Raw genomic sequence first — 17853 nt, forward strand, 5'->3', positions numbered from 1 at the left:
AGTAATGGATAAACAGCTCAAATGGTTGGATAAAAGTACATGTTTGAAATACTTAGCTCAAAGTAATGAATACATTGTCCAAATAGCTAACAGTCCCTGATATGGTAGACTAAAGATAATGGGTAAACAGTTGAAATGTTAAACTAAAAGTAATGGATGAAAAGTTGAAATAGCTAACAGTACTGGATATGACTATTGAAATATGGGAACAGTAATGGATAAGCTGTTGAAATGGTTAGCTAAAAGTAATGACTAAATGGTTAAAATGTCCTGCTGGTAGTAATACGAATGCACACATGACCATATATTGGCTGTTAAATTGTTTGAGAAAATGATTGTGAAATTATAAGCTACAATTATAAATAATTAACATTGTTAAACAACATTCAGCTTCAAGTCACCTCAAATCAAACCAAACACATCTGGAACATGATGGGTGGTGCTAATGAGGCGGCAGTTGAGTTCATCTCTAAGGGGCTCTGGAACAAATGTATTATATGTCTGACAGAAAAGATTGGGAAGCACTCGTTAAAGATTTAATGTCTTTTTCATTGGCACATTATCCTCCTCAGGCAACAACGTAAAATCTTTGCAGTCAAGTGATTGTGGTTGACCGCAGTTATTAAATAATCCACCCTCTTATGGAGTCACCACCTCTCTGAGTCAAACACGTAGCTGTCACTTAAAACTGGTGCGAACATATGGTACTGCAAAGCAATATCGTACATGTAGCTTATACTGTGTATCTGCCTTTATTTTTCACCATGTCAAGGTCACGTTGATCTTCAAATCCCAACAGTGCTGCGTGCTTTAGAGGAGTATTGGAAGAGGAGCAGATAAGGGGAGGAGAGATGAATGGAATAGATCAAAATGAGTCTAGGAATCAAAATGAAAACAGATGGAACTGAGACAGAGTTGTCTGTTTTGGATTTATATGGATGGATTAAAGAAGAGGAGTGCGTGTGGGTGTGTGTGTGGGTGTGTGTGTGTTGCTCACAGTTGCACTGGGTCGTTTCATAAAGACTGACAGTCACACTGCTCGCAGAGGTCAACGTGACGGCCAAAATCCTCCATCACTTTCACTATCTGATGAAGAGTGAAAGGGAGAGCAGACGGGTAAAGGAGCATGTTTCTTTCACTTATTCCAAGAGGACAAAGTAAGAAGTAAGAGAGGCTGAAAGAGGTGAGTGCTTTTTTTTTCCCCCTCCTCTTCGCTCACATTTAAATTACAGCTTGAACTATTGTTTTCAACATCTGTTTCCTGTAGAGGTTCCATGGTGATAGCAAATTTATTTTAATTATTGATTTTATTTATTTATTTAGTTGTCTGTCTTCCCACCAATTATCAGTAGTCTTCTCATTTTCTGTCACAGTTCTTTTCACTCTCTACATGTGATCAGTCATGTAAAACCGCTGGCTCCCCCGCAGTTGCCCCCTTTTAAACAGTTCACTAATCATCTCAGGCAAACGAGCAGAGCTGCTTTTCCTTGGTAACGAACACGCTGGTTATATTTTTAGAGACACGCAAGAGTGGAGGTGCTCCTAAATTCAAGCAGATTCACAACGAAAAACTTGAGATACTCTCACTCCCTTGTTAGATGTTTAACATACAGTTTTGACATGTTACTTTTTGTGTTTTAAGTGAAGTAACCCATATCCTCCCTTGAACATTGCTGTTAAGAGTTTGAATATTTGACCATCTCTCAATGTTCACATTTTTATGTCTCACTCGTTCTCCCTGCTCTCCCTCCACCCAGCCCAAGCACCTCATTGAACCCCGGCATGATGGCATTCCTAGAGCAGATGCGTTCCCCTCGCCTCTCCTTTATTCAGACGGTCTTGTCTCTCTTGCTGGGTGGCATGGCCCTCTTGTCCCCCTACTGGTGCGTGGGCCAACAGAAGGTGCCCAAGCCACTGTGTTCAGCCATCAAACAAAGCAACTGTGTCCCCGTTCCCGGGGTGGGCAACTCTTCTAACATCCAGATCTCCTGGGACACGGGCGATGACCGCTTCATCTTCCCCACCTTCCATACCGGCCTGTTTATGAGCTGTGAGGAGAACATCTACACAGATGCGTGGGGTGAGAGTATTGGGGGGTGGGGGGTGTTGGAAAAAAATGAGGCAGCTTTTGAAATAGTTATGTTTTTATTAGAACACATTATTGATTGAGTTCAGTTGTGCCAAAAAGGAGAACTGGATTTGAACAAAGAAACCTAAGCAGAAGCCAGTAATACATGAAGCCATGTTTACAGTACTGTTATTGTAAGGGATTTCAAAAGCTCGCCACTGGCCATATGTGCTCATCAGGTTGTGCATGTGGCGGAGAGTATTCCCAAGGTGAGATGAGGAACCACACAGAAACAGCGAATTGAAACAAACCATCATAACGGTGGCACTAGTGCGGCAGACATTGAAATAGGTTATCGGAGGAGAGGAAATCCAAGGTGATAGTATGAATTGAGGTCTCCGGTGTGTTAATTTGTATTTGCGTGTTTGTGTTTGTGTGTGTTTGTATGTGTGTGTGTGTGTGTGTGGGTGGGGGTATGTGGGTATGTGCTCAGCCCAAAGAGGATTACCATCAGTGTGTGTCTCCGCTCACAGAGATTTAGACTTCAACAGCATGACTCAATTATGGATTAGAAACCGCAGAGAGAAAGGTTAATAGGTTTCACAAACATCGGCTGGGTTTTCACCGTCTCATTTGTAACTGATTTGATGGTTTGAGTTTGACTGATACTGTCGGTTCAGCCAAAACCCAACTGACTTATGTGGTCAGTTATATAAAGGCATTTTGTAATTAATAGTCCGGTATGTAAATGTTGTCAGTGGTGAAAGCAAATGCCAATATAGAGTTGGATTTGCTCCTAATCTGCCCCAGTTTAAGAGCCATGGGAAGTCATGAATGGCTTGCTTGAAGTGGTGAAAAAACACATTTTTGGGGTGAAGACAAAACCTTTTTTGTTGTTGTTGAAAATTAATAGGTGATAAGAAACAAATCAAACCAACGTCTCATTTTGTGGCGCTACTAAGATTTATCCTGTTGGACTTATCCATCCAGATTTACAGCAAACAAATCTTATAATCTCCTATCGGGTTACTTCATACCATGTAAACAACTCAAGCAAACTGTTACCTCAGTGTGGTTATTTACACAGCAATTAGATTGTAGTGTGCATTTAAATGAGCTGTATATGCACAGGCTGGTGGATTTGCAATACCAGCTGCTCTTGGGAATGGAGAGATGATGTTGCTACGGTGCAAAGAGTGAAGTATCACTATGGTAATAGTCACTTGCTCAGGTGCTTACTGAAGGATTTCCAGTGTAAACAGCAAAACCTTTTGTTTTTATAGAGCTTATTTAGTCTTAATAGGTGTATAACTTCATTTACATTTTGTCTTTTTGTTTCTAGAGGAGAAGTGTAGAGGGTTTCATACTTTGACTCCAGGATCTGAATCAGGTAGACAGATTCATCACCTTTGCTTGCACTTTTGTAGGCACTTTTCTCTTGACTGTTTGACACCCTTCATGCTGTCTTTGTGGTCTTCTCCTCAGCAATGATGTGGTTCTCGCTATCATTGGAGGTCATGTATATTGGACTGCTGTTAATCAGCTCCACACTACTGTCTGTGCAGTTGTGTATCAGGACATGTTGCCCCTCTACACAGCGCTGTGGACAGATGCTTAACGCTTTTGCTTCCATCTTCACAGTCCTGGGAGGTACAGTGATTTCAATCAGTCTATTCATAGATAACAACATAAAATAAGCCGTTGTATTATCAATTTCAATTGAATTATTCAACCAACCTATGTGGTTGTTTACCCCTTCTGTCTTCACAGGTCTGCTTGGGATGGTGGGTCACATGATGTTCATGCAGGTGTTTCAGACTACTGTCTTAATGGGACCAGAAGACTTCAAGCCTCACAGTTATGGCTACTCCTGGGCGTTTTAGTGAGTTCATCAAACATGCTATACACTCAAATCAAACACATATGGAACCTAATTGAAACTTAAGGATCCAAGCATATTGAGATCTTCAGTCCACTTAGATGTTTTTGTTTCCCAACAAATTTCCAAAATCTCTACACACTTCCAGTCATTTGTCGTAGCATCATAGTCCATTTAAAATCCCAGTTGTGCTTTCTCACCACAAAAGTTTCCATCTATGACTAACACTGATGTCAACACTCCACTGTTACATTCAGATCAGGGGGACCACACCAGAAAATCATGCTCTTCCAGTTTTCCATGATGTTGCCTTTTCCCTAAAAGATCCCCTCCGGTCAAAAATGTGTTCCTCTGTCGGATTTTTTATACTTCACTTTGCATAGTTTGACACTAGAGGGCTGTTTTCACATCTATCTGCTGAATGGGGAAAGTTTACAAAATGTAGTTTAAGATGTGTACCCATCATCATGATTTGTGACAACTAACACAATTATGAAGCCTCCAGTGCACATTTACTGAGAATGGACTTGACTGGAGGGGGTCTTTAAGTTGAAATTTGACTAGACATGTTGATCACTTGTACAATATGTCAACAGAAAATCAAAGTGCATGTTTGTGATCCCCTCCCTGTTCCTTTGTCTCCATCAGTGTGGCCTGGATTGCCTTCACTGTCTGCATGTCAGCTGGTGTCTCCACTCTGAACAACTACACAAAGAGGGTGCTGATGGTGGGACCCCGGCGGAACTCCAGCCTCAACCGCTGCAGCTTTAACTTCATGGGGCTCCTGCCACCGGCTCCTTATTACACCCCCCCGAACCCAGCCATCACCCTGGCCTCTCCACAGTCTCCCCCCAACATCTCCCACTTGTCCCCCTACTACGAGCCCCCATCAGCTGCGTTGCCACCCACCACTCCGAGGCTCACACACTCCCACTCCCTTCCTCTCTCCTGCTCCGAATCCTTCCCTGTTCACCCCTCCCACCCTGCGCCTGCATCCCCGTTCCACCGCCTGTCCCTCCCTTCTCCGTCTCCCTCGTACGCCCCGTCCGTCTGCATCCACATACCCCTGCCGGGACACCAGGAGAACATGTCCCCTCCGTATGAGCCAGAGGAGGACTATAGCCCACTTTGAACAGACTGGAGTTTTTTCCATGAGGACCTGAGCAGTATGTTTGTAATAGTCTTATTGTGCGATCTGAATTTACACAGTCAGCAGACCAATGAATCCAGGTTGTTGGCTATGATCCTGATCACTGTGTAGAAGGGAAATGTAGATGTAAAAGAGACCTCAAGATGATCAAGACAACCACTGTGTTACTTAGAGACAAGGCTCTACAACAGTCTACAGCCATGCTAGCAGCTCTATTAGGACAGCGATTCTGTGAGCTTAACATGCTCTCAAAGATAAAGTGGTCTCCAACCCTGCTCCTGGAGAGCTACTGCCCTGCATGTTTTAGGTATCTCCTCACTCTAACTCATTATCAAGCAGCTGAGGCTCGTCAAAGGGCTTGATAACGAGTTTATTATTAGAATCAGGTGTGTTAGAGTGAGGAGATACCTAAAACATGCAGGGCAGTAGCTCTCCAGGAGCAGGGTTGGAGACCACTGTTCTATAACCTGATGCTATTTTGCTTGAAATCTGCCTTTTCTTAAATCCTGTCTGCAGTTTGCCTCTGCCTGATTCCAGTCCTGTCCATTTGCTCAGTACTACTCCCTACTCTCCAGAACCCCCCTCTGCCTGGCTCCCCTCATTGTTCCCTCTGCCCTGCTTGGTCCAGCTTCACGCTACAGTCTCAGCATTGGGTTCCAGCTCCTGCCCCAGCCCTTGCCCCAGTCTCCCAGCTACCTCCCTGCAATAAAACTCTTTCAAAACCACTCACAGCCTCCTGCTTCAGTGTTCTGGGCTTGGGTTCACTCACTTAGCCCCTTAGCAACATCTTTTTGTCTGCAAGCCTCAAAAGAAGAAAAAGAAATCCAAAAAATAGCTAATAAAACATAAAAATAGCGGGGCGGTTATTAGTTTAAAATCGAGTTTTAATATTGTAAAAATCATTGTCATCCATGTTGAGAAATAACATCAGCAAAAATAAAACAGCATTAGACATACAAAGCATATTTACACATAATATCTCAGGCTTCAAGGGTCAAGGCAGCCTCTTTTCTGTCACACCATGTTGACATGGAGCTGATTTGACAAAGAATGAAAGTATATGACAGCTTGTGAGGGTTTGATATAATACTATGTTTTTCATTCATACCAGATGAGTGTAACTCAAAATTCCTATTACTTTAGATTTCATTCTATTTAAAAAGCTATCAAAAATAATGTTCCTGGACTTAGAACCATTATAGTGTATATACTAAATGATTTGGCATTGTATTTTACACTAATCTTCCTAATCAAAAATAATTATGAAACAAACTTCTTAAAATGTTATAGCATTGCATAGCTTTATCATTAGATCACACACAAATCTACAAAAATATCACATATGAACAGATTTTTTTTAGACGTTTAAGACTTCAATCGATGCACTCACATTATGGTTACACTCTGTTGAATTAATGACACATTACATAAAGTAAGATCGAGGTGATAAGTGAAACAAAGTTGATGAACTAAAAATAAAATAATGACAAATAAAAATAATAAATTCGCCCCTTTTTATCCAGCACTCAAATCCAAATGTAAATGTACATGAGAAGAAACTAAAGACCACAGATTTTACTCTTCAATCTGCTATTATTCTAAGTCAAAACTACCGATAGATCTTAATTTATTGTGGCATCTTACACGCAGAGGCTTTTTTCCCCCTCAGCTAATGAAAAAATATGCTTAATCCTTAGATGCCTTCTGGAAATCCAGCCCAAAATGGATTGAAAGTAACATTCCTCTCAAATACAGCTGTGATTTATTGAGCCTGCCTTTCACTGCAGAGATAATCAAAACACTCCACAAAGTGTGAAACCCTGACTACCTGACAGCAGCAGACTCAATTAAACACCAGTATGTATTTGAGAGGATCAACAGGGCTGCTATATCTAGAGCTGAATATACACTAGCAGCTCAAATCTAATTTCACTGATGTCCAACAACAGGCAAATATAAACACCAACCCCTCTGGAATCTGCCACATATCACTTGGTAACTAAAACCAGATTTTCGCTGAAAGAGTAGATCCAGCCAAAGATTTTTAGGCTGGTTGGAGCTAGTACTAGTGTCCTTCTCATGCAGTCTTCTTGCGTAGCACAAAGTAGATGATGGAGGAGAAGAATGTCAAGGTGAAAGAGATCCACGCCAGGATGAAGCTGTGACCGTACCAGCCGAATTTCTCATCCTTGTGGAAGCGGTCTGTATAGATGGAGGCTGCGATCATGATGCACAGGCCTGGAGTAAAGAACACATGGACAACAGTGAGTGATTTACACAGAGAGAAATTAAAATTTGGTGACGATAAAAATGAAAGAAACAAAAGAGGGACTGTCAGAGTAACAAATCAAATATAAGATAGCAAAAACAAAAAACTCACAGGCAAGGAACTGAAAGATGCCAGTGATGGTGAACCTCTGTCCTTTCTCCAGGGTGAAGAGCTGAGCCACAAACACAAAGATGGCCAGGATGGAGAATATACACGCTAGCACTGAGCTGGCCTGCACTGCCTGGAGATACTCTGTAGGGGGAGCCAGAGAGAGAGAGAGAAAGAGCAACGCCATGAAAAATGCTGTGTAATTACCCCAAATATGTGCAAAACATCATAGTGACACACCCAGGAAACGCTCAGTGAGACTATTTTTCAAACTAACATCTGGTCAGACAGTCGCAGTGTTGAATGGCAGGAATGTCAATGCAATCAAAGGTCCCAAATGTTGTACATACCTGTTATAAAACTGCTTTTTGTATGTTTTGAAGCTCTAAGTTTGAAATGCCTATCTTTATTCCCATACATATACCTATATCCTATATCACATAACTACACATGATAATACTAAAGTCTCAGGAGGTAACATCTAAGTCTAATATTTGTTTTGCTCTGCGTTTTTTTGTGTGTGTTTTATGTCAGTATAATGTTTAACATGCACATGTTCTGTGAGAACACACTGTGAAATGAGACTGCTGCTAGATGTTTGTATAGGATAACACCTCAATCTAAAAGATATAGAGATCTTTAATAAGTCAAACTCTAAGTCTTTAATGAAAAGCAGTTGTTTGAGGCACATGTCTAGAATAAAGGAAGTCCAAAGAATGCTAAGTAGCACTGTGTGGCAGAAAATCGATGACATGTAGGGAAACTTTTTGATTTTGCTGGACGCCTGCAGGAGATTTGGATCATAGTATGCACTGATCTCTCTGTACTGACGCGCAAGCCAATTTGCACACTCGGGATAATCACTCCTTCAGTACTTCCTTCAATTCAGTCAGGTTTTATTGTGACGTAAATACGACTTCGAGTTTTGCACAAGTGGAAACAGGTTGTGCTTCCTCTACATCTTTGCAGGGTTGGCGGTTGGCTTTACCTTGTGGGTAGTGTGATCCTTCAGGGAGATCAGTGTAGTTCCACACTCCGTTTGTTTGTATCCACCGAGCCCAAACGTCGGTGGCCATGTCTTTAGTCATCCACCAAGCCTGAGGAGGAAAGCAGACAGACACAGTTTTACTTTTCAAATCATGTTGCAACTTTCTTGCAGTGGTTGCATAAATATGGACGGATTAACGAATCCGTGGGGAGTAAAAAGTGGGACTAGGAGTTAACAAAGCTGCTGAGCCACAATGTGTGTTCATCCTGTGCTCTGACATGTATTTGAGGGGAAGTGGTGGGCAATGGGGACGACAGTGAGGAATGCACATCCGCCCAACACTGTGGCATTCCACAAGTCTCACTCAGGTATGCAGCGCTCACTACGACACAGGCAAAAATCTCACAAATGTACATGTGCTTGTATTATGTACCAGCAGACACACACCGTCGTGATTTAAATGCACACACACACACACACACACACAGATACACTCAGAGGCAACCGGTGACGACATGGTGGATGTCTCATCTGTCACTCAGAAACGCCAACAATGTGGCCCTGAGAAGAACAGTGGACCATTGACAGAGAAGGAATAAAGACCTTGAGTGATGAAACAGAGATCACTCATCAGTCTTGACTCAATCTCTGCCATGCTAAAGATGTTCATAACTCTTCAGCACTGTCATTTACCACTCAAGCTAGGGAGGGCTGTGACATTTAGGGTTATGATGGGAAAATAATGTGTGCGCGCACGCGTATGTGTGTGTGTGTGTGTGTGTGTGTGTGTGTGTGTGCGTGCTGTAAATTTTTATCACAGTCTTACTTACATTGTCAATGGTAGCCACCAGGAGGAGGATGATGGCTGTGATGTGAAGGACAAAGATGGCAGCAAGGAGAATCAGCATGATGACTGGTGCTGTGGAAGAGGGAGAGAGAGAGAGAGAGAGAGAGAGAGAGAGAGAGAGAGAGAGAGAGAGAGAGAGAGAGAGAGAGAGAGAGGCACAATGAGAAAACTTGTTACACCACTCTCCGCCCTTTATTATGCAGGATGACTATTACTGGAGGGGCAAAATTTCCATATCCAAAAAGAACAGACACACCGAATTGACAGTTACAGAATCATATACAACCTACAACAAAGTCTCCACACTTCCTGCCTGGTTTCTCTGGCTATTAATGACAGCTCTAACACACACACACACACACACACACACACACACACACACACACACACACACACACACACACACACACACACACACACACACACACACACACACACAGACTCCCATCTTCATAAACACATTCAAAACCTGGCACCCACTCAGGGCGTGGCTTCGCAACTTCTAATTACTTTGAGTTATAGCTAACGCACTGCCGGTGAAATGTGTGCGAACAGGAGTGCGAGACGATGTCCGTATCGAGAATCAGAGAGGAGACAAACGCTGAGGTGTTGCTGTGTATTTGTGGAGGCAGAGATCAGTACACAAAATCCATTTATCCCTGAGCAAACACACACTGTCGGTAATGAAAGAGAGAGAGAGTTACGGAGGGAAGTTCACAGCGGGTAGATGAGTTTAGACTTGTCTGTGTGTGTCTCCAAGGGACCCGCCACTCCTTAAAATAACTGTAGAGAATACCTGCTATTCCCCCGCCTAAAGCTGGTCCACGCCCAGTCACCCCTAGTTTGAATTACTACACCCAATCACACATTTTGACCCCAAAGCTGCTTAGGAGTAATTAAAAAATCTCTCTTCCATCGTTCCTCAGGCTTCATTACTGTTACTGCAATTGTCCTATTTTAATAGTCCCTGTACAGGAGATAGTGTTTTCTCCAATCATTGTTTTATATTTTTCCACTTGTGTGTGAACTATCTTTGGCTGTATCCAGTATGGAGGCTACACTGGGTGTGAACAGAGGAAGACATTTGGTATGTGCTGGTTCCCTTCACGGTAAAGGAGTGGTCAAGGGCTGGACCAGCTCCCTCTGCCTCACACGCAACCACACACACATATAGTGACATGGAGCGCCGGGCGCCGATACACGTGTCCACGCCTCACACTGTCTATACAACAGCGACTCCACACACCCTTCATCTACTTTACACAGCTACAATGAAGTGAAAGATTAGAGTTTGTAAATATTTGCCAAGTATAATTTTTGCCTGAAGCACTAAGAGCACAAATGCAGACAGTTAGTCTCCTACCAAAACTTTTATGAACAACTTCTGGGGTGGAAAACACATAAACAAGTAATAGAAGTTAAAGGCTCAAGCAGTTAGATGCTTTAATTTAAAACACACTTGTGGAATACTTTGAAAAACTGTCTTCCAAAATCGAGTCTCCTCTAAAAACAAGACGTGTCGAATGTTTCCGTTGGAACAGTAAGAGTTTTCCGTTACACAAAATGGAACACATGTGCTTGACGCTCTGTCTGAGACAAGAAAGTAGTCCACAGTAGTTCTGTGAAATTTACCATTCAAACCTAAAACTTCAGTACAACTGCTGCATCTGGAAAGTAGCCACACCTGGCCAGTAATGTTACTTGTGTGAAGATGAATAGAAAGGTGAGAGGTGCACACACATACACATACACAGACACAGACACACACACACACACACACACACACACACACACACACACACACACACACACACACACACACACACACACACACACACACACACCTGTCTTTACTTTGTTTCTTAGATTAAAACACTATATTGAAGTAAACTCCTCTTCAAATACCACATTTCAAACATTTTGAAGAAACTATAGAGAACTAATGAATTAAAAGAGGGATTCAAAAAGCAGATTAAGAATCTTTGACTTACTGTTTGATGGCTGTATGTCTCTTCAAGTCTAATTCCTGCTGCTCTCTAGGATACAAATTTTAGACTCAGTCTAAATGTACAAACACTAGAATCTACCCATCCGCCCACTTTTACCCTGCCCTCTTTTTAAGTCCACACCCCTCGCTTCCTTCATCACATAATCTATCCCTCACTTTTTGCCCCCCCTCTATTCTACTCATTGCTTTGTCTATATGTCCCACCTTCTTCTTTCTTCCTGTATTTTACACACAAGCAAAGGCAAACCAGCCACTGTTTCAACTTTTGTGGGGAGGCGTCTCATGTATTTGTCACTCAGCTGATGGTGGTGATTTTCTCCAGGACGGTGGATGACTCACTGATGTTTGAGGGGGGAACTCCCATAACATTGGACATTAACAATGATTCTACGCATGTTTCCATGGTGACAGACTGCGGCTCAGGGCCTAACAACAATCACATCGTTGCTGTACTCTCTAAATAAACAGTCAAACACAGGAGCACGAACATGATAACAGTGTAGTGTTTCTTCCTCTATAGCCACCCTCTATCTTTTCCCGCTTTTGTTACTGAGGAAGGAGTTTCAGGATGAAGGAATGTTGTTGGTTGCGATGGAGAAAGAAGTGGGGGGAAATGAGTGCAAGTCATAGCTTGAGTGTGAAAGAGAGAAGGAGGGAAAAAAGAGGGAGGGAGGGAGGTATAGAGAGGCACGAAGGTGGTGAGGGAGGGATTTTATTGGTGGGTGAAGGGTAGGGAGGGTTGTTGTTGGAGACATTTCATATTGCTGCAAGTTCATTAATTAACACTCACCCTCATTGTTTCCTCGCTGCTGTTGATTGATATGGTCTTAATGCTTCCACTGACTCACAGTCATCTGCCCCTTTAACAGATCACATGCAGTACAGCCACTTTTACTTAGTTTGAGGGAGAATCTAAGACCTCATCGACTGATATCGCTACACATAACAGCATAACACATAATAACATAATAACATTTGCTTGTTAGAAACAAAGCTCACTGATGCCAGAATCTAGTGAAATTTAACTGACATTATGAGGGCAGAGTGCAAATGTCACGGCCTCATCGCTAACCTTATCTAATAGTCTAATAGTCTATTAAAGGTCCCTTACAGTACGAGAGACGCTCGGAGGGGAAAAGCTGATTTTTATCTAAATACTGTGGTCATCAGAGAACTAGGTCAAAGAGCGGTGTCTTGCATCAACTTCAAATATGAGGATCTTTGTATGTTTTTTAACTAGATTTTACACAGTTATTATTTTTATTTTATTATGTGGTTTGATTTTAACTGTTGATTAAAATCGTTGTCAAGGTTTTGGGGTAGGGTAAATATTAAGTAGACTTTAAAAAACAGGGGAAAGAATCTTTTTTTTTGGTAATCAGTAATGATGTTAAAAAAAGAAGTGAGGCAGAAAATAGAGATTAACGCAAGTAGATAGAGATGGACAAAAATAGTTTGGGTGCGGACTGGGGATCTGAGGTCACTTGTTTGCTTCTGGTGAGTGTATAAATATGTAGATATGCCAACAGAAGTCTGAGTCAAAAGCAGCTACTCAGAGAAAATACCTGGTCAGTATCATGTCAGCCTCACTCAGTTTCAGGTATGAGCCAATGAGATAATAACAGCCTTTAGAAACAATTTACCTGCCAATACAGAGACTTTGAATAGCGGCAAAGCCTGCTTGAGCTTATAGCGAGGCTACTTGGGTGCCTACATTTTGGTGGGGTCATGAAGTTATACACACACTTATACATACATGCACGCTATCATCTTCCATCTTTCCTGGAAATGAATTAAAAGCTGCTTCTCCTTTGTGAAAGCAAAGAAGAACTGTGTGTGTTTTAATACGGTTGTCATGGAAAATAACCTTTTTCATATGTAGACAAAGGGACTCTGAGAGCCGGGATGACAAACATAGCCCTGAAGTGTTGAACTAAACTGATGCTTCTGCCATGGTAACACTTGAGATTTCTACGACTTATTCACATCACTTATTTCCATGACAACACTGTCAAACTCCATGGCAGCCGCAGTAAATGTGGCACCCATCTTATCATTTAAGTAGGCTGAAATGAAGGAGTGTCCATCCATTCATGTTTAACAATCTGAATTTCAGATGCCACACCTTGATTATAATATTTAACACCCTAAGTGTCTAAACTAGGCACCATGGAAAAAGAATGTCACTGCATTGAAATTGTGAATTTCAGGTTTGGAATAATGAGGTATAATCTCCGCAAAATGTGTACAAAAATCTGTCGGCAACACAAACAACTCCACCTGACAACTGCTTCCATGTCTGCATGACGGGGCATGTGCTCATATCTGGATCCAGGTTTATGTAGAATTTGACCTGAGATTAAAAAAAACAAACAAACAAAAAACCAAAGCAACAACAACCACAACAAAAACAAAACAAATACTATCTGCAACTGCAGCACTTTGTGAGATACAATCTGTTATGATGAAGATGATATGGTGTGGAAAAACTGAAGAGAGATACAGAGACTCTGAAGACAGGTGAGAATCAAGAATGCGGTAAAACTTGATTCGTCCTGGGTGTGCTGACCCCACCTTACGGATGAGGTAAGCCAAAGTTTGTACTGTGCCATCCAGCTTGATACGGCACTCCTTCCAGCCTTTCCACACAGCTTTCACCAGCAATTTACTGAGTGAAACCACTATGCGTGCTACTATTTTTTGTCATTTGTGTTACGCAAGAATCCAGCCTTTTTTCAGTTCTTGGTATATTTTCAAGAGAGGAAATACCATGAGTCATGCATCAGTCAGCTATCTTTTTTTTTTTTTTTAGAGTAAAAACATAGTGGGTGTTGACCATGCTGCACTATCTACTGCTGTATGAAGCAGGGGGGCGGGGCACGGGCTTAGCCACAATACATATTTCAGATCCAAACACAAGTCGGCAGATCACATGCCTTCGTAACTACTGTAGAGTACCTATGGTTGGCTTGCTCAACAAACAGCCCTTTGTATTTCTGTCTTTACTGATCGGTACTGGAAAAACCAGAGTCATAAAGGATCACTTGGAACAGTTGTGATATTGTCTGAGATGTCAATTGTTATATGCACAAGTATTAATGATAATTCCTTAAAAATACTTTCTCAGGGTTGGTTGGCTCAGGGGTGGTTGACTGTATAATGTGGGGTCATTAAACAGCTGGATGCAACTGATATTCAAAAAATCACTGACATACACAGAACTGAACTACTACTACTACTACTACTACACTTTGACATTTTAAATTGCAAGGAAAATGAGTTATGTGGCCTCTCATGAGGCCAATTCAAGTAATATAGCAATTCCAACATCTGCTCTATAAATAGACTACTATTCATCTTCTGTCTTAAAACTGTGGCACTGTGGGGTCTTGCGTTGTTAATTAGCGGTTGTTGGTAAAACTGGCATGTTAGATATTAACTTCTTCGACACATGTTAAATTGCCCTGAAAAAGAGCGTCAGCTGAATGCCTAATATAAAACTTTTAAGTCAACAAGCCCTGCAGCATGAGAGATCAGTATGTTTTGTTGAGTAATGTTAAAATCTCTTAATGAAGGTGTTTTTTTTCTTGAGGGAGTGTTTCAACACAACTGTGGGAAACAAAGCCAGCAGAGCGGTGCCTACATGCCAGGGGAGTCAGCCTGACCACAGTCAAGTCACTGCTGCTTTACACAATAGTAAAGCTCTCTGTCTGTGGTTGACAGTCTCACTCTGCTCATTCTTTCTCCGTCTTACACAATGTCACACCCTGCCCAGAGATTTCTAAATTCCCATTATAAAAACAGACCAAGTGTATATTTACAGGATTTTGTCTGGGTCATTTCAAAGACTTTGTGATGCGTGTATTCTTTTTAGTGAGGCAGAGCAAACACAAGTGCCAGGTGTCAGTGGCTTTGTGTTGAAAATCCCATCTCACCCAGGGCTGTTGACTAATTGGAAAAATCAACCACCACCCTTATCCTCACTTCAAGTGTCACCGGGCTGGTTTTGATGACAAGCTACTGCACAGGCATGCCAGCCAAGGAGTGTGACACACAGTCTCACATACATGTACTCCTACTCTCACGTGGACCTACACACGTCCTGTCCGTCTCCAAAAGAAGTGAAACATGGGCTCATGCTTTGGAGACAAAGACACACATATTGTACACTCATACTACATACTTATAATCCCCCAAAGGAGTGACACATCGGCACATGTGCTGCAGAAGAGTTTCCTTTCCCTCTTTTCTCTTGGTTTCTCAGGAATGATCATCAGATCATCAGTATCATTTTTCCAGAAATGCTCACCAGCTCAGTGTGTGTCCATGTTGTGGCCTTCAACAGCACAATTACTCTGCCTCACTCCATCAGTGAAAAAAAATGCCCACCAACAAAGGACATTTTTTAACATGTATATATTAAAGAAGTTGATCAGTTGTTGACATAGGGACAGCATGTAAAAGCTGACCACTGGATGGTTAAAAAGTGAAAGCTCAATTTTCGTTGTAGTTGTTTTTGTGACTTTGGGAGTAACATGCTACAAATGTTTCCAGCTTTGAACCAGGGATGTTTTATATGTGGTAAAGTATGTGTGTATTAAACAGGATTATTTATGATCCAAAAAAGGATATCCTGTTTACTGAGAAGAGAAGAGAAGAGAAGAGAAGAGAAGAGAAGAGAAGAGGAAGAGAAGAGAAGAGAAGAGAAGAGAAGAGAAGAGAAGAGAAGAGAAAAGAAGAGAAGAGAAGAGAAGAGAAGAGAAGAGAAGAGAAGAGAAGAGAAGAGAAGAGGAGAGGAGAGGAGAGGAGAGGAGAGAAGAGAAGAGAAGAGAAGAGAAGAGAAGAGAAGAGAAGAGAAGAGAAGAGAAGAGAAGAGAAGAGGATAAGCAACCATGCAGTAGACAGACAGAGGTAAACTTGATTGAAGGGGCAATCAAAATCAAATTAAGACATCAAAGAATATGCTAAACATGTAGCTAAGAGAATTTGGCATCTCTCTAAGCATTTGCATGTGCCCTATTGGCCGCCTGCCTGTGGTGTGAATGAAATTAAGAAAGGAGGCAGACATGGTGGATATTGTACAGTAAATGTGAGCCACTGTACTCTTTGAAGACAGCTTCCAGTGGGGGGGAACATTGTATGTGTCAGTTGCGGTGCCCCAGCCACCGTTTATATTCAATAAAAAGAGAATTCCTCATATTTAGTTGAGCCAGCCCGTTTCCATGGTTACTGGCCAGGGGTTTTCATTCTTGATTCACTTCCTCACCCTCAGCCCGTCGACCTTGCACTCTCCGCCCCCACCCCCTCGCTGACATTACTACATTTAACTCCAGTTTCTCCTCACGTGATTTCTTCTCCTCTTTGGGAACATTTGTGCTCCTCCTGTTTCCTACTCAGTGCCACCCTTGCGTTTGTGCCGCCCCCACAAAGCCTTGCTCTCTCAATGAAATCCAGACATACACACTGTACTCTCACTCTGAGTCTAAAGAAAACAACTCCTGGCTGTAGCTAGGCAACTCCAAATGAGTCATCCCATTGCCGCGCCCATCATCAACTGATCATCCCCCCCACACACACACACACTCCGCACCATACACACACGCAGGCACGCACGCACACACACACACACACACACACACACACACACACACACACACACACACACACACACACACACACACACACACACACACACACACACATTCATATATTACTCATCAGTCACTTTTAGGGAGATTACATAGACTTACATTAATTTCCTGTAGACTTATCTTAACCCTAACCTGACCCAAAAATCTGCTTTTTCACAATTTGGGACATGGCTTTTGTCCCCAATTGGGCATGCTGTCCCCAATTAACTGGTCCTAAGTCTGAAGTTTGTCCCCAAAAGTGGCCTATGACAGAACACACACACACACACACACACACACACACACACACACACACACACACACACACACACACACACACACACACACACACACACAGAGCCTCTTTATGAAGTGCAGTCGTTCATATCATTCAAAAACCCTGTGGTTGTGTGGTTGATTTAATCCCTCACAACACTCTTCTCACCTGGCTTTGAGGTTAAGGTGGAAAGGCAGCCTTCATAAGTGAGAGACTGTGAGAAAGCTGCCAGGTCGTCCTCAGTTGATAACATCATGACCACAACGTGATGACTGATCACAGCTTGGCAGAGTCACTAACTGTCAGATGGTGGAGTTGGCAGCAAACTAACAGCGAGAGACTGTTTGGTTACAGTAGTGCAAACACAAAATATTTGAAGCATTTTTTTTTCATTAATGAATGGAACATCTGCAGCTTAAACCTGTCTTTTATACATTTATGTTTCATGTTTAGGCCAGATGGCAGTCATTTGGGAGGAACACTGGCAACAGAGAATTAATTTCAGTAAAGTCTAAAGAACTAAACAATGAAATGCAAATGAATGTAAATGATATACTGGAGATAGGCAGTAAATGAATCTTCCGACGTGACTTATGACTTATTTCTGTCAATCAGATAATAGGTTCAGG

The 17853-nt window shown here is 42.1% G+C and overlaps 2 protein-coding genes across 2 annotated transcripts; one reads left to right on the forward strand and one right to left on the reverse strand.

Annotated features, from left to right (window-relative positions):
• The first annotated feature begins 1158 nt into the window (after positions 1-1158).
• On the forward strand, positions 1159-5079 carry LOC134000038 (germ cell-specific gene 1-like protein). The gene is made up of 6 exons (XM_062439346.1): positions 1159-1183; positions 1758-2080; positions 3411-3458; positions 3554-3718; positions 3839-3950; positions 4596-5079. Exons 2-6 carry the CDS (start codon positions 1783-1785, stop codon positions 5077-5079), a joined length of 1107 nt encoding a protein of 368 aa, XP_062295330.1. The 5' UTR covers positions 1159-1183; positions 1758-1782.
• Positions 5080-6010: 931 nt separating this feature from the next.
• LOC133999727 (epithelial membrane protein 2-like) lies at positions 6011-11333 on the reverse strand. The gene is made up of 5 exons (XM_062439005.1): positions 11301-11333; positions 9293-9381; positions 8463-8571; positions 7478-7618; positions 6011-7335 (listed from the first exon to the last, which is right to left on the reverse strand). Exons 2-5 carry the CDS (start codon positions 9368-9370, stop codon positions 7175-7177), a joined length of 489 nt encoding a protein of 162 aa, XP_062294989.1. The 5' UTR covers positions 9371-9381; positions 11301-11333; the 3' UTR covers positions 6011-7174.
• Positions 11334-17853: the final 6520 nt, after the last annotated feature.

Source organism: Scomber scombrus, chromosome 18, assembly GCF_963691925.1.
Source record: "Scomber scombrus chromosome 18, fScoSco1.1, whole genome shotgun sequence".
Lineage (NCBI taxonomy): Eukaryota > Metazoa > Chordata > Actinopteri > Scombriformes > Scombridae > Scomber > Scomber scombrus.

Bases quoted from the DNA above. Each gene is read 5' to 3' on its own strand.
- LOC134000038 (XM_062439346.1), top strand. From the start codon at position 1,783: ATGATGGCATTCCTAGAGCAGATGCGTTCCCCTCGCCTCTCCTTTATT. The intron at 2,081-3,410 runs GTGAGAGTATTG...TTTTGTTTCTAG, and splicing joins CATCTACACAGATGCGTGGG to AGGAGAAGTGTAGAGGGTTT. The intron at 3,459-3,553 runs GTAGACAGATTC...TCTTCTCCTCAG, and splicing joins GACTCCAGGATCTGAATCAG to CAATGATGTGGTTCTCGCTA.
- LOC133999727 (XM_062439005.1), bottom strand. From the start codon at position 9,370: ATGCTGATTCTCCTTGCTGCCATCTTTGTCCTTCACATCACAGCCATC. The intron at 8,572-9,292 runs GTAAGTAAGACT...TTTCCTCCTCAG, and splicing joins TGGTGGCTACCATTGACAAT to GCTTGGTGGATGACTAAAGA. The intron at 7,619-8,462 runs GTAAAGCCAACC...CTCCCCCTACAG, and splicing joins AGGATCACACTACCCACAAG to AGTATCTCCAGGCAGTGCAG.